Source organism: Bombus impatiens, unplaced genomic scaffold, assembly GCF_000188095.3.
Source record: "Bombus impatiens unplaced genomic scaffold, BIMP_2.2 scf_0463, whole genome shotgun sequence".
Lineage (NCBI taxonomy): Eukaryota > Metazoa > Arthropoda > Insecta > Hymenoptera > Apidae > Bombus > Bombus impatiens.
In genome coordinates this window covers 1,238,257-1,252,236 of record NT_176882.1, presented here as the reverse complement: position 1 = coordinate 1,252,236, position 13,980 = coordinate 1,238,257, and the positions used below count along the sequence as shown (strand labels likewise).

At 42.4% G+C, this 13,980-nt stretch overlaps 1 protein-coding gene across 8 annotated transcripts in view; it reads right to left on the bottom strand.

Annotated features, from left to right (window-relative positions):
• Positions 1-13,980, bottom strand: part of LOC100748649 (protein dead ringer) — a 139,541-nt gene that overhangs the window by 47,867 nt on the left and 77,694 nt on the right. For all 8 annotated transcript variants that reach the window (XM_033321515.1, XM_033321517.1, XM_033321518.1 and 5 more), the window contains one exon: positions 365-437. In XM_033321515.1, the coding sequence (XP_033177406.1) occupies positions 365-437 (73 nt within the window). The remainder of the gene's footprint in view (positions 1-364; positions 438-13,980) is intronic.

Sequence of the window (13,980 nt, the reverse complement as noted above, 5' to 3'; positions counted from 1 at the left end):
GGACTGATGGTTTCGTCCGTGCGGACGAAAAGTCGAGCTGCGCGCGAACATTCTCGTCGATCCGGAGACGAATCGGCCTTGAACGTCGATCGGAACGATAAATATTTGCAAAATTAATTACCGCGGGACCGATTCGCGAATCAGATGATAATGAAGAGAACCACGCGATCTGACGGAGGGACGCGTTTAACGAACACGGCGCCATTTCGCGGTTTGCCTCGAACCGCGATACATTTTATCATTTGCTTTTTTCGATTTGTCTGTCTCTAGTCTGTGCACGTCAGCACTACGTATACGTACGTATATAAGTATGTGTTTACATAGTAACGATATCTACGACAACAAGTTGCAAGAAAGTACTTACCGCGTTTCTGCATGTAGCTGAAGAGGTCATCCAGAAACTCTTTTCTTTTTGGATCATCGTTAATCTCATAGAGCTGAAACAATGAAAGTAGAAAACGGTGAACATATTAGCATAGCGATATTTCGTCGAGTATTTTACTTTTCTCGAACTGGCTACAAAACGATAAAGAAAAGACGATCGACACGATGAAAAATTGGCTGGGTCAAAATCGTAGTGACGTAAGTCTCGGTTCGCTTTTCATAAAACGATATAGTAGCTTATTATTATAAAAAATACGTTGTGTCACTTGAAAAACGCATCATGAGAGAGAGAGAGAGAGAGAGAGAGAGAGTAAAGTATTGTAATAACGTGATTAAATGCGAAACACCGAATGCAAGATAGCTGCAAGAATTGAAACACTTTTTTAATTTTAATGTTCGCGACCGTGCCTTACGTCGCTATAATTTTTCATCCATTAGTCGATCGTCACACGTTGTCGCGATACGCGGGTTTCTCGATGCACGTACCCTTCCTGTTCCACGACGAATAAAATGTTATTCGAGCCGGGTTAATAAAAACAGGAGTGAAACAAGTGTGCTCATAGCGACAGGCAGATTAGTTAGCTCCGATTATTAATGATTCCGTTTAACCTGCCTCATAACCCGAAACCCCCTCGACCGAGGCAAAGCCAAATTCCCTTCGGGCTAGCGGGCCCGTATTATCATATTTGTTATGTACGATGTGCTATATCTAATCCGGGACCCTCTAATTGCTTTTATAATACGAGCTATCTTCCACCCAACTTCGTCTCTCGCGCCCTTTTTTGCCTACGTTTTCCTTTGTCCCCTTAAGCACCGTTTCCATTACCGTTTCATTTTCTCCACTGGCTATCAACTCCGGTGAACAACTATTGGAAGTAATTGCCGTTTGCATGACTCTAACTTCCCTTGATTCTCCGTGTTCTCGATCGGTCAAACCGTTTCAAACAATCTCCGTACTCCTTTATCTCTTTCAAGCGACAGCTGCACAAGTGTCACTGGTCGAGGATAAACCGCGCGAAACGCGACGGTCCAACGATTTCCGCTTTTAGAAATTACGTAGCATGCGTTTCGTTCTATCGTCCCAGAAAGAGAGAGAGAGAGAGAGAGAGAAAGAGAGAGAGAGAGAGAGAGAGAGACTAAGACAAACGATCGCTTAATAGAAGCAACGGCTAGGAACACGAGTCGAATGTTACCTTGGATCATCGTCCGGATAACACGTGCTTCCGACACGCGAATTTATGAACTGACCCAATATTTAAGTCGTTGTTGCTGTTGGCACGGGCGGTAATAGTTCTTTAAACGAATTTCCTATCCCTGTTCGCTCGTAGATTTGCCCGGAAGATAAATTCTATTGAACAAAACGTGAGCCGCATCTCACGATCTCACGAATAATAATTTTAAAACGCGTGATAATCAATATACGCGGCATCATCGTTTGTTACGTCTAGTTCTCTCGTTTGGTACATCGTATTACATGGTTTCCGAGAGACGAAAACGTACCAATCAGATTTATAACTCGCAAATTATACGAGATGAAAAGATCGTGACAAGTACATTTCCGTTGATTTTCAAATTTCTATGTCGCTTGGTGGCTGAGCCTGACAGATACAAATCTTCTTGAGAATAGATGATACGTTTGCAAAACTTTTTACACCTGGCATTTTTGAAATGTTCAATAGGGCGAAAGAATGCACGTTTAATCTCGCTGTGAAATAAGACTACGGTTCTAACAACGTGGAATTGATCGTTGAATTTTTATCACGCTTTTTCTCCGCCTTTTATCGTCATTTGTAATTGAGAAATTTGAGAATTATTTAACAATTGACGAGACAACACGGTCGAACTAAATGTGTTACGCATCGTTTGTAATTCTTCGTAATCTTTTAAAAACGTGAAATCGTGGATATAAATGTACAAGAAATACTCCGTCGATGGTTCAAAGGTGACAAAATTATTTATAACTCTGCGCATTTTGAATCGACGTTTTTCAATGATTGTTACATCACGCTTGGCTATTTGTACGCAATCAGTTGCAATTAATAAGTACTTCCTTGAAACCATTAAAATACAGAAAATATTAACTGAGATCTCGCCAGAATTTTTTGCCGTGGCAGAGTCCAATCGATGTGCAGATACGACACGGATACAAGGATCTATACATTATTATTCGATACAAAAGATTATTGATTATCGTGCTGACTTTCAATATCGCATTAGTTAATCGTTTTCTTCTTTTTCTTATTCAAAAAGATGATCCGCAACAGTAGGAACGTATACATTTAACACGTGAATACAGCTGTTTCCGGTGCAGCGTCTATTATCCACCGTGTATGTATTATACGTTTGGCAAGGACAGGTGTCTTACAATTGGTAACGCCTACGATACCAAATCTATCTATTATCGCAAGATTTGCTCATAGACAAAGCGCGATATAGACGCGAAACAATTTACAAATACACCTACGTTCCTAACTATTAGTACGAATACAGAACTTTGGAAACAAGTGGGAAATTATTAGAATCTTCAAGAATTATTATCTCGTTTGAAATCTTATGTAAAGATAGGCAGAGATTAGACAAGATAAGTAGAGTCTTAAATAAATATTGAATTTTGTAATAAAAATCACGAAAATCAATAAAAATCATTTACGTAATAGATTAAATTCCTTCGTGTTCGTATCTGGTACGATCATTGTTTCAACCAATTCTGATACGCGTATCTTTCCTATTATATTCGTTCCGTCTTTAATCCGAAATTTCGATTCTAATTCTAGATAGCAAATTGTCTGAATTTGCGTCTAATTTATGTAAAACTTTTGCCACGAGGATAGTCAATGAGGTAATTCGTCATGTCAGTCTTGAAACACTTGTCAATAGCTGTTGCAAATCTTTGGACTCTTAATTTGCATGAACGAAAAAACAATAATTAATTCCCTGATCGTATACGCTATTTATCGCAGCCTACGCGAAACCAGAAGATGTTCTTACACTTATCCATGTGTATCGCGATTAAAAGTTTGATCCGCTCTTTGCTCTTCAGAGTAAAGTAGCTTTCGTTTCTATATACGATTAATTAGTTCCAATGCCGTGAAACGCCGTTCTTACGAATAAGACATGTGTTCACCGATGAAGCTTCAAGTTCTAACATACTGGAAACTCGCCAACAGCGCTGTACGTTATCGTGGATTCATAGAGGAAGATCGAAGAACGAAAATTAGACACGCGTTCGTTCTCCGAAATGGCCGGCGTATCGCGGCCCACTTATTCATACATTCCATCGTGTGTTCATGGCAACGCCCTAGCTCGATCTCCACCTCGTCCACCCTTGCAACAGCGTTGAAACGAACGGCTGGACAAACGAACGGATGGACGGACGGCATTTCTCAAGGGCCATTTTGTACCACTTTCTCGTGTTTTTTCTTTGGCTACACGAGCGATGAGCTCGTTAGGGGCAGCCGGAGGGAGAGGACGGGGTAAAAGGTCGGAGAAAGAGGAACGAACCGACCGAGGCCAGGGAGCAACGGAGAGAAAACAGAGTCCGAGGGTTCAACCAGCGTATATTGATTGATCTACAGTTAAGCGGACTGACGGCAGCCACGTGAAGATCGGGTAGAACGGCTCTCGTCTTTCTCTCGCTCTTGCTTTTACAATTTCGCGTCTCTTCCTTCTTCCACGTATCTTTTCCCCTATCCTTCACTACCGTAAAATAAAGAGAGGCGAACGGAATTTGCTCTCGATGATGCATGCTTCGCGGCCCCGCCCTCTCCTTCTCATCGACTGACGGCCGGTGAATAATAATTCCTGATACAGCCGACGTTGATCGGGTTACTTTCGTCCCTGCGAGCAGAGGAGGGACGCAACCCGCTCAGATGATCGATGTACACGCCGCTGCTAGCGCCACGTCCTACGGGATGATCCTCCGCATCGACCACGCGATACGGTTGCGCTTTTATCGTCCGGACGATTAACTATCGTTAGCATCCCATCGTCGCGTCGTTCAGTCGTTCTGCCATGGGGACAGTCGATCGATTTATCACCTGCATCGATCTATCGATCGCGATGCAAACACATTCGCACGATTGATACGTCTCGTAACCCGCCTTCCGGGTTCTCATAAACTTTCTTTCTGTGTAAGCGTTCTCTGATACTAGGAACACACATTTCAAAGGACAACGTCGCTTTCCAATAATTTCAGTAAATCAGAAGTAAATACATAGTAAATTATATTATTCGCTGTATCATTTTGGCAGGGACGATAAAAGTATTTAAACGGTCCAAATTATCCACTGTATCGATAAATCTCAATATTTAATACTTAGATAACGCTTTTACGTTATATCCTCAATGTGACTATTCAAAGCGTATACTAATCTTTTATTAAATATATATTTGCGATAAATATACGTTTCTGATACGATCTGAAATTTGACCGATATAACAGCGACAGCCGTGTCTCGTTACAGTGGCAATGAAATTTCAAAATAGCTCACACAACGCATACAAATAAAAGTTTCCTGCGACAAGTGTTTAAATACTTTCGTAGTCGGTGTATTTGACTGCTGTGATATTCGTTATAACACCCGTCCGCGGTAACTATGTATAGCCTAAGGAAACACGAACTCGCGATCTTCATCGAGCGACCGGGTTTACGAGCGCGAACACGATCCGGAAGAGAGGTCACCGTAAAATTCGCCGAACAAGTGAAAAGCGAATCGCGAGAGACGAGAGCGCCGTTTCAACGCCACACGTCGTTACTTTTACGACGAGTAATTATCGATGCGCGGCTCTTTCTACCATCTCCAAGATTCAGATATCTTGCTCTTCCGGCTGATAAGGAACAACGATAACGGTAGAACGTACCGTTGCCAACGTTTCTCTAGGAAACGTGTTTGCACGGTGTCTTTGACAGATTGCAATCGTCTTTCACGGAGTTGTTGGAAACGTATAAAAGAAGACTAGCGAGGAAAGATTGCATCGACGAAAGGATGAGATTCGAAAGTGCTTAGGCGGTTGACAAGAGGAAATTCTAGCAGCCAGCTACGTTCGCTTGACTATGTAATTAGATGCTTAGTCTCCTGGTTTTCGCACCGACACCCGTATACCTATTCGCTGTGCCCCCGCGAACACGGGGTCAACTTCCGGTCGTAAAAGCTTTTATAAGGGTGCGTCTCGAGCGAAACGGAAACGGGTGCAGCCTTAAATAATGCGTTCGTGGTCTGTTGTCGAGGTCAAGACGGAGTCGATGCGCTTCTTAGAATGCTTTATCTACGCTTCGACTTCGTTTTCATCTATTTTGTTCCGCGTCCAGTCGTTCTACTTTGTAACAAACACTTGGCCGATGTTCCTTAAGCTGTGTCTCCGCCGAACCAACAACGACCAACTTTTTCTTCGTGTTCCACGTTTCTTCAAAACGTCGATATCTGTTATCCCGTATTCCTCCGTGTTTCTATCATTGTTAGTAAAAAAAAAAAATGTTGCTTCTTGTTACCTGTTACGGATCGAAGCGGGAAACATCAAAGAGAAACAACCGACAGAAACAAATGTTCCTTCGGTGTGTACAGTTTGTCGATGCTGACACGATTGTATTAGTAGTATGTACACTTGTTTGTCCGTTACGATATGTCAATACGTCTTTGAGATACGTCGCATCTATACCTCGTGTCAATTTTTCTTACAACAGGATCAATGTCCTGAAGTAAATATCGTATAATCGAAATCGGTACAAAGTCCCGAACATGATCGTCCGTTGTATGTGCTCATTTTTCAGCGTATTTAAAAGTCGCGAGCTGCTGAATTTCCGACGTTCTTTAAGACTTCGCCAAACTCGCATTTTTCATTTCCTCTTTTATTCGTAATAATAACAAACAAGCCTCCTTCCACCATCCATCATCCGCAACTTCGCACAAACCATCTGCTACGTATACGTCCGAATAATCCGTTGCGAAAGAACAAATGTTGCTTTGAAATTGAAACAATATCCAAATGCAACGTTGTTTCGACATAGACAAAATGTTTCTACAAGTTAATATCTGTCGAGTACTTTATGGAACGTGCAACGACAAGAAATTCCTCGTTGATATTTCAACGAGAGCGCAGCTTTCGCGGCATTGCTCGACGATGTTCCTCCAGGTATCTACATATTCCTTGAAAAACGAAATCGAATGGAACGTGATCAACCGGAAAAAGTTTACAATCGCGACCGAACCCACGCGTATCTTGTCTCGTCGTCCGTGATCAAACAGATTTCGCGCGATTCGAACAATTTTCGTGGGATAGTCGAGAGAATCGAGACAGTTTACGCGTTTACAACTTACGCGTTACACGACAATTCCGACACGAGTGAGTCGCGAGAAACACGGAGTGGAGGAGGGTCGGAGGATCAGGGTTAACGAAGCGTGGTGGCGAACCAGTCGCGTCGCTTTTTGCCACCGTGGCCAGGAAAAGTCGATCGGTCAAGAATCGATAAATAATAACCCTCGCGAAGGCAAACAACGCCTCTTCCGTTTCGTTGATTTACGAGTTGCTGCACGCGGCCCCGCGCGCGTTTTATGCCCAGTCGTTGCTTCTGACACGGAAGCGAGTCGATTCATACTTGCCAAGGAGCTCCGTGAGCGCGATGAAAATTCGCTTCCATTCTATTTGGCTGTTGGCAGTCGTAATTACACAGAACGGGTATTCTTATCTACCTTTGTGAGAATCTTAAAGGTGTACAGATGTACAGTGTGCACGTCGTATGCAAATATATATATAAAACATTCGAAATGTAATCATAGAATGACAATCATCACTGCATTTAACCGCAGCGAAACGAATCTTTCTTTGCGAGTCACGTTTTGGCAATTATATCTTGGCTACGTGAAAGGATGAATTTTTCATGTTGAAAGAGTAAATGAAAATTTCATTACGATTTGACTAATTGATTCCGGGTTCGTATTAGGTTGTCTCAAAGTTTCTTTCGTTTTATAAGGAGACGACAGATGCGCAGTGCTTTTTGTTTTATATTATTTTATCGAATCGTGTACGATCGTAATAATAGAAGAGATCTTTTTTAAAGAAAATTCCTCAAATTTCGTATACTCCGAAACGCGTTTAGAAGCAACTGGATCAATTAGAAAATTCTGTTCGCGACTGTGCTTGGATTATTTAAGAGAATCTCTGATCAATCCGCGTTTCTCGTTAAAACTTTTTCGGCAAGGATGATGCTTGTAAACGTTACCTATCTTCTTCGAAGCAAAGGAAAAGAAAGAAACGTGGAGATATCAAGATCGCGGTTTATACGAGCGGTCGTAATAGCCGCCGCTATCATTATCCTCTTTCAGGGCATTAAAGATAGCGCTGGTAATTATTATGATTACGATGAGAATAGCGTATATAAAGCGTGTTACGCTTCTATAAACCTTCGTAATGTTGGGAATTGCTGGAGAGCGTAGACCTTTGCTATTCATGTAGGTCATCTACGACATCCACGACATCTATTCTGTGATATTTCTTAGACGATAGTCGAAATATATCAGATTCCATCGATTAATTGGCTCGAGTACATTTGACGCTAATTAAATACATAAAACACAAATTTTCTATATATATAATTATTTCTATGCGAAGACTACAGAACAAGAATACGAGAAATTATGCGTACAAGAATACGATTCTCAATTGTTTAAAACAACCTCGAATTTCAACGCTAACGATCGAAGACAAATGAAAATCTGAAATTCTACATTATAGCGTTCCCATCGACACGTAGGGAATTATACGATAAAGAAACAACATTTTCTAATTTTTCCACCTACAGCGTTGTCTACGAGAAATTTTCAAACATCGATCGCACCCACATTCACAAAACTTACTGCACGACTGTACGCCAAGTATAAAAAAATACATTTTTTCATGATTGCATTATGAATGACGACGACTATAGATATAAAATTTACGTCGTCGTATTTTATTATTAGCCTGAATCTCTCACGCGCTACATTGTAAATGGACAACCACGAAAAATGGGATATTTACGTTTAAACCTGTCGGTTTAGGCTTTCGATTCCTTTGATCGCAAAATGGCTCGTAAAGTCATTAGAATACCCAGAATCGGTGGAGGATTCGATACGCCGAAAAATGAAAGACAGGGGTAGCTGAATTCGCGGAAACTTACGCGCAATGCCGGTTGAAATATCGAGGAAACGCAGATTGTTTGTACTAACGGCAAAGAAGCAATAAGCGTGACGCGGACCAGCCCTCTTGTATATCCGAAGGAATAGCCGGATTCGTTTATATCGAGCTGGTTTTGTCTCCGCTGCCAGTTTCTCGCGCGAGCGATCACACGCTGTGCCAATAGTAGCGGCGACCCTTGTCCGTGATTTCACAGAGACGCGGTTAATTGCAGTTTACGCTGAACATGGTGTGACTTTCCAGGAAGATCTCACGATCTTCCCAGCGATTTAATAAACATTCATATATTCTCGAAAGTTATAAGAGGTACGTAATACGACCAGACTCTGCCGATGTTCATGCATTTATGAGAATTTTTATAGATTTTATAGATGTCGAAAATATTGAAAATATCCAGATTATAGTACTCGTTAGTATCGTAATACGTTACTCGAAGTAACTAGTGCCTTGCTACTATAAGTATGATTTTGTTATATCGATCAAACAAATGGGAGCTAGGAATCCTATACACTCGATAGATTAACAAGTTACTCGGGTAAAACCACGATAAAGATTGAGTTTCGCACAGTGATTAGCTGATTCTGACGTATAGTTTATTTACAATGTACATTTTCTTTCTTTAAATACGTGCAACGTACAAACACGTAAATGTATCCGATCATTTTATTCCGCACCGTGTATCCTAACTTGTACCAAATATTATCAAGAATTGTGGAAGGTGTCTCGCCGTGTATCGAGGCAGAAAGACACAAAGTGGCGTCCTAATAGCAAAGGAGAAGGATACAATCAGTGAGTTTCCATTATCGGGGCCAAATCAATCGGCTTTATTCGAACGATATCGGTTCGTGGAAAGAGAAGAAGCTTCCCTTCCTCTCTCCCTGCCCCTGGTCAACCTCTAATCCGAATGAGGTTTTCCTGGCGTTCATTCGCCTTCCTTTGACCAGCTACAGCTTCCAGGAGGAATCGTTGACGTTTTTCAAGCGATTCGCCCTCGCCCATCTCGAAAGCTTCTTCCAACGTTCTTTCTTTATCCCCTCGCGGTGATTGCCCGATGATTGCGAGCTATACCGAAACGAAATCTTCTCGTCACCTTCGAAGAACAATTTCAACGCGTTCGATGAACCTTCTTTCGTCGATCCTTCTTCCACAAGAAATTTCCGACATCTACGTACAACTATTCCTTTGAATTTGGTCAAATTTTACATTCCACGTTTATGAAATTTTCTGACAAATGGAAAAAGAAGAACAATACGTTCGGGGAACGACTCGAATGCGTTCGATGAACCTTCTTTCAAAGATTATCCCCTACGTTCTGCAGGAAATCTCTACCAATGATAAACTTTATTCGAGTTGGATGGAATTTTACGAACCAACTCCGTGAATCGAAAGGTATCTGTAGAAACGCGAATAATTGTTAAAATTCACTTTAGAATCTACGCTTGCTTATGCCATCCCCGTTTGTGGCGAATAAATTTATACGATCGAATTAATTAGATTCTCGAGAAATTGGACGTTGATCGTAGCCGTAGAAGCTTACAAAAGGCGAGATCGAACGATTTGCCTTGCAAGATGCGCGCCTACGATATCTCGTATCGTACGAGGATAAAAGCGCACCGGCTCGATGTTTACAATGAAATTGAGATATTAAACGGGTGAAAATGATCTGGAACGCGTCACCGATGAATTCGGGGCCCGCGATCCCGAAACTGGGCTGAAAACACAAATAAAGAGGCCGCGTCTATAGCGCGACCAAGGAGGTCGAGAGCTTTTTTTACGACACGAAGGGGTATAAAATACAAGGAACGAGAAGAAGGTTGACGTTCGATGACGCCAGATGTCGGCGTCACAAAGAAGGAACGGCATAAAGAGCGAAGTTCGTGGTCCCTACGCGTCCTTCCACTCTCATGGAGAGAGTCCCCGATACGCCGGAGATTTTATGCCCGTAGCTGGAAATATTAAATCGCACCTAAGCACGTTTTATGTCGACCGCCTAATAATCTCCACCGGAGCTGTTTCTTCCTTTCTCCGCGGCGGAACCAGTCAGTTTTCGTCACCCCGTCCCGCAAGGACTTTCGTACGAACTCGAACGTTCAACACGGTCACGTTCCCGAACGTTTCACGCTCACGAGAACATGATCGTTGGTGGTCGTGGTCCAGCTGTACGATTTATAAACCCCCTTTCGACGAAATGTTCGTAAATTATATCGTTTCCTATTCTTGTAACCCTTTCTACAAATTTGTCACACGTGTCGTGGTTTAATTTTGATTTAACACGTAGGCAAACCATAATTTTCATGGTTGATGGGCAACTGGTTGTTCGCATACTTCGTGCATTTTATTTCGATACAGTGAACAAAAGCCATCGACTGCAGAGATTTCTCGCCTTTTATCCCAGATGTGACATCTCGAAGAGAACGATATTACGAATAATCGCTTTTATACGTTCTCATCGTCTATCCGAGAAGAACATTCCATCTGATCTTCGGAATTAAGATTTGCCAAAGAAGAAATCAAGTCGTTCTAAACAGGATTCATATTGACCACGGGAGAATCGTTCGCGAATTCCTCCGGAAAGGGAATACTTCCAGCCCACTGCGATACCTGCCAGTGCCTTCTAACCCAGTCTAACTTATATTAAATTTTTGTGAAAAGAAACTGAAAGCTCGAGGAATCAGGTGAAACTTCTCAAATGGCTATTCTTCGATAATGCGAAGGAATGCCGAGAAACTTCTGAAATTTATCCACAGCGATAAACATCTGTGCGATTCCATTAAACGATCACTAACCGGCAGTACACGTCGCTGATGAGTCACATCTCGATGAGACGTTGATCCTTCTAAATAAGAAAAAGAAAACGATTTACTTTCTGATCAATGATCGAATCACTTTGTACAATTACGCGTTCCATTGTATTATACGAATCTATAAAATGGCGGGAGATTAATCGCATTGTATCTTTGCGCTGATACGCGCGATCGGAAGATCGTTATCGCGAAAGGAGCGGATATAGCGCGATAGGGCACCGATTTCTTAATTCGAAGAAGAAACGCGCGTAATTAATCGCGATTCGAAGAATATCTCGATCGATCAAATATTTGTACTTCGATAGAGAGACGTTTGCGGTCGGCTCGAAGTTACGCAACGACGCACGAGCAGCGTGGACGATAAGAAATCGCGGGAAAAAAGCGGTTCGAGGGACGATTTAATAAGCGGAACAGGCCGCTTCCTTTTCAAACGTTTTACCCGGGCCTATTTTCTGCCCCGCCGTGACGTGTCGATCGCCCGGATGGAAGAATGCGAGGAAGCGCGAACACGCGAGAAAGACACGGCTGTCGCTTGTCACATAACTCTCTCCCGACTTCAACGCTGGCACGAGCGAGTCGTCGCTTTTTTGCAGCCATCTCAAACGTAACCGGCGATCACGACCGCGTCTCATGCTACTTTTTCTTGTTAACCGGTCGCGGCCTTTTCCGACAAGTATAATTTTGCCATCGCAAAAGTCGATTCCCATCCGCTTCTTCTTCCAACATCGTTGAAAGTATACTCTACCTCGCGAACATTAGCATGTTTATCAAAATTATCGTTTACACGTGGATCATCGAAACACCGATCAGTGGAACGATCGATTAACGAGAAATATGGCCTTTTACGAGAGAAATTTCAAAATGGAAACAAAAGTTGCGAGCAATTGCTACCTACGCTTCCGTCCACAAGTTTGTATTCCTGTTTAATATTAGCACGCTAACTGCCACTCGGGTCATCGTTCGCGTTACCAAATTTTTTAGGACTATTAAGATAAGACAAATTTCACAGACTGGGAAATTTTCAGCAACGCGAATGATTCGGATCACGTTATCGATCGCTAGAAAGGGATAACAAAGTGGACCATTAGAAACAATTTTTTTTAAATACACGTAATATTATGCTTCACTTTCAAATGTGCCATAAATGCGTAAACGTGCGCGGTCTAATCATCGATTAAAACGTAATACGTTCGTAACGCGTCGTCTCGTATACAAGTTCGATTTTTCCATGCAAAGTTCAAGATCGCAGTACTGCGACTCTCAACTGACTCGGATAGACCAGTACTTCTCGCTGTAAAGTCTAAGAAATTCAGTGTAAGTGGTTCGATGGTTAAATGCACTCGCGTTTTAATTCAATTTGGACGACATAGGAAACGCTTCGTGGCGCGAAGAAGGGGTCAGAGACCCGGTGCAAATACGCGTTAACCAGCGCGTTAATCTTTCGTCGCTGCAGCTCCTTTATCAACCGTGCCGGTAAGACGGTGTGTATCGTCGGCCAATAACTTCCTTCTGCTCGGCGAGAGGACGATCGGTCGCCCGAATTCTTTTTCTTCGTCAAATCCGACCAAGAGATAACGAGATGCCCACCGCGCGAGATTTACGATCGCGAAATTTAATTCGGTAGCTCGTCCAATTTGATCGCGATATCGCGATAAAGCCGCGATGTCCGCCGTGGCACGGTCACCGTCGTATCCTCGTCGACCGATTACTCGTGTGGTGTGGGAACGAGCAACGAGCCACAGAGGCGTAACTTGAATTTATTTTTGTCGTTTCGATGTACAGAGACAAACGAAGAAGGGAACAGACACAGAAGTAATAGAAACGCAGCTCGAGTTTCGATCGATCCGTATGGAATTCCAGCGAGTCGTATTGTAACAGAATTTCAATTATTGTAACATCGATTAACAACACTGTTGCGTTCTCTCGTCTGTCGTTGGAAAATATTTCAAAGTCAAAAAATCGTTGCTACGCGTGATTTGTCGTTTCAATCGTACGCTAATTAATTGTATTTTCTTGAAACATTAGGAATGCCTAAAACGAGAACAAAATCGAAGTATAAAAATCGATGGTCCCTCGTAAGTAAGATTGGAAACAGTAATAGAAGTCGAGGGAAATTGTTGCCCCTTTGATTTGAATCTGCTGTCGCTGTTCAATCGTAATATTTGTCAAGTATTGCCAAATAAATGAACTCTCAAACGAGAACGAAGTTATTCGATTATCCTCTTTGATCGATGATGTTCCTTCTTTTCTTCCTATTTGTCACGATCTCTTTCAGTTTCTGCTTCTATCTTTAGTTTCTCTTTCGAAAGAAGCATCCCGAAATTCTCCGTGACACGGTGACGTACAAATAATCAATCGCTCTAGCGTATAATTCAGCCATACGTCAACGTTGTTACGGTCTAATTGCGACAGAAGAATCGCAACGCCACTGAAAATACGGGGTTACGCGAGATTGAGAGAAACCAGGTGAGAGATGAAACGACGGAGTATGCGAAGATCGATTAACGTTGGTGACGTTGAACGTAAAATACGGCTGGTAAAAGTGGTGTTACTCGTGGTCCAGCCTCCGACCACGTCCCACTCTTCTCAGTTTCGCGTTTCTACCGTGCACGTCGGAAGAAAC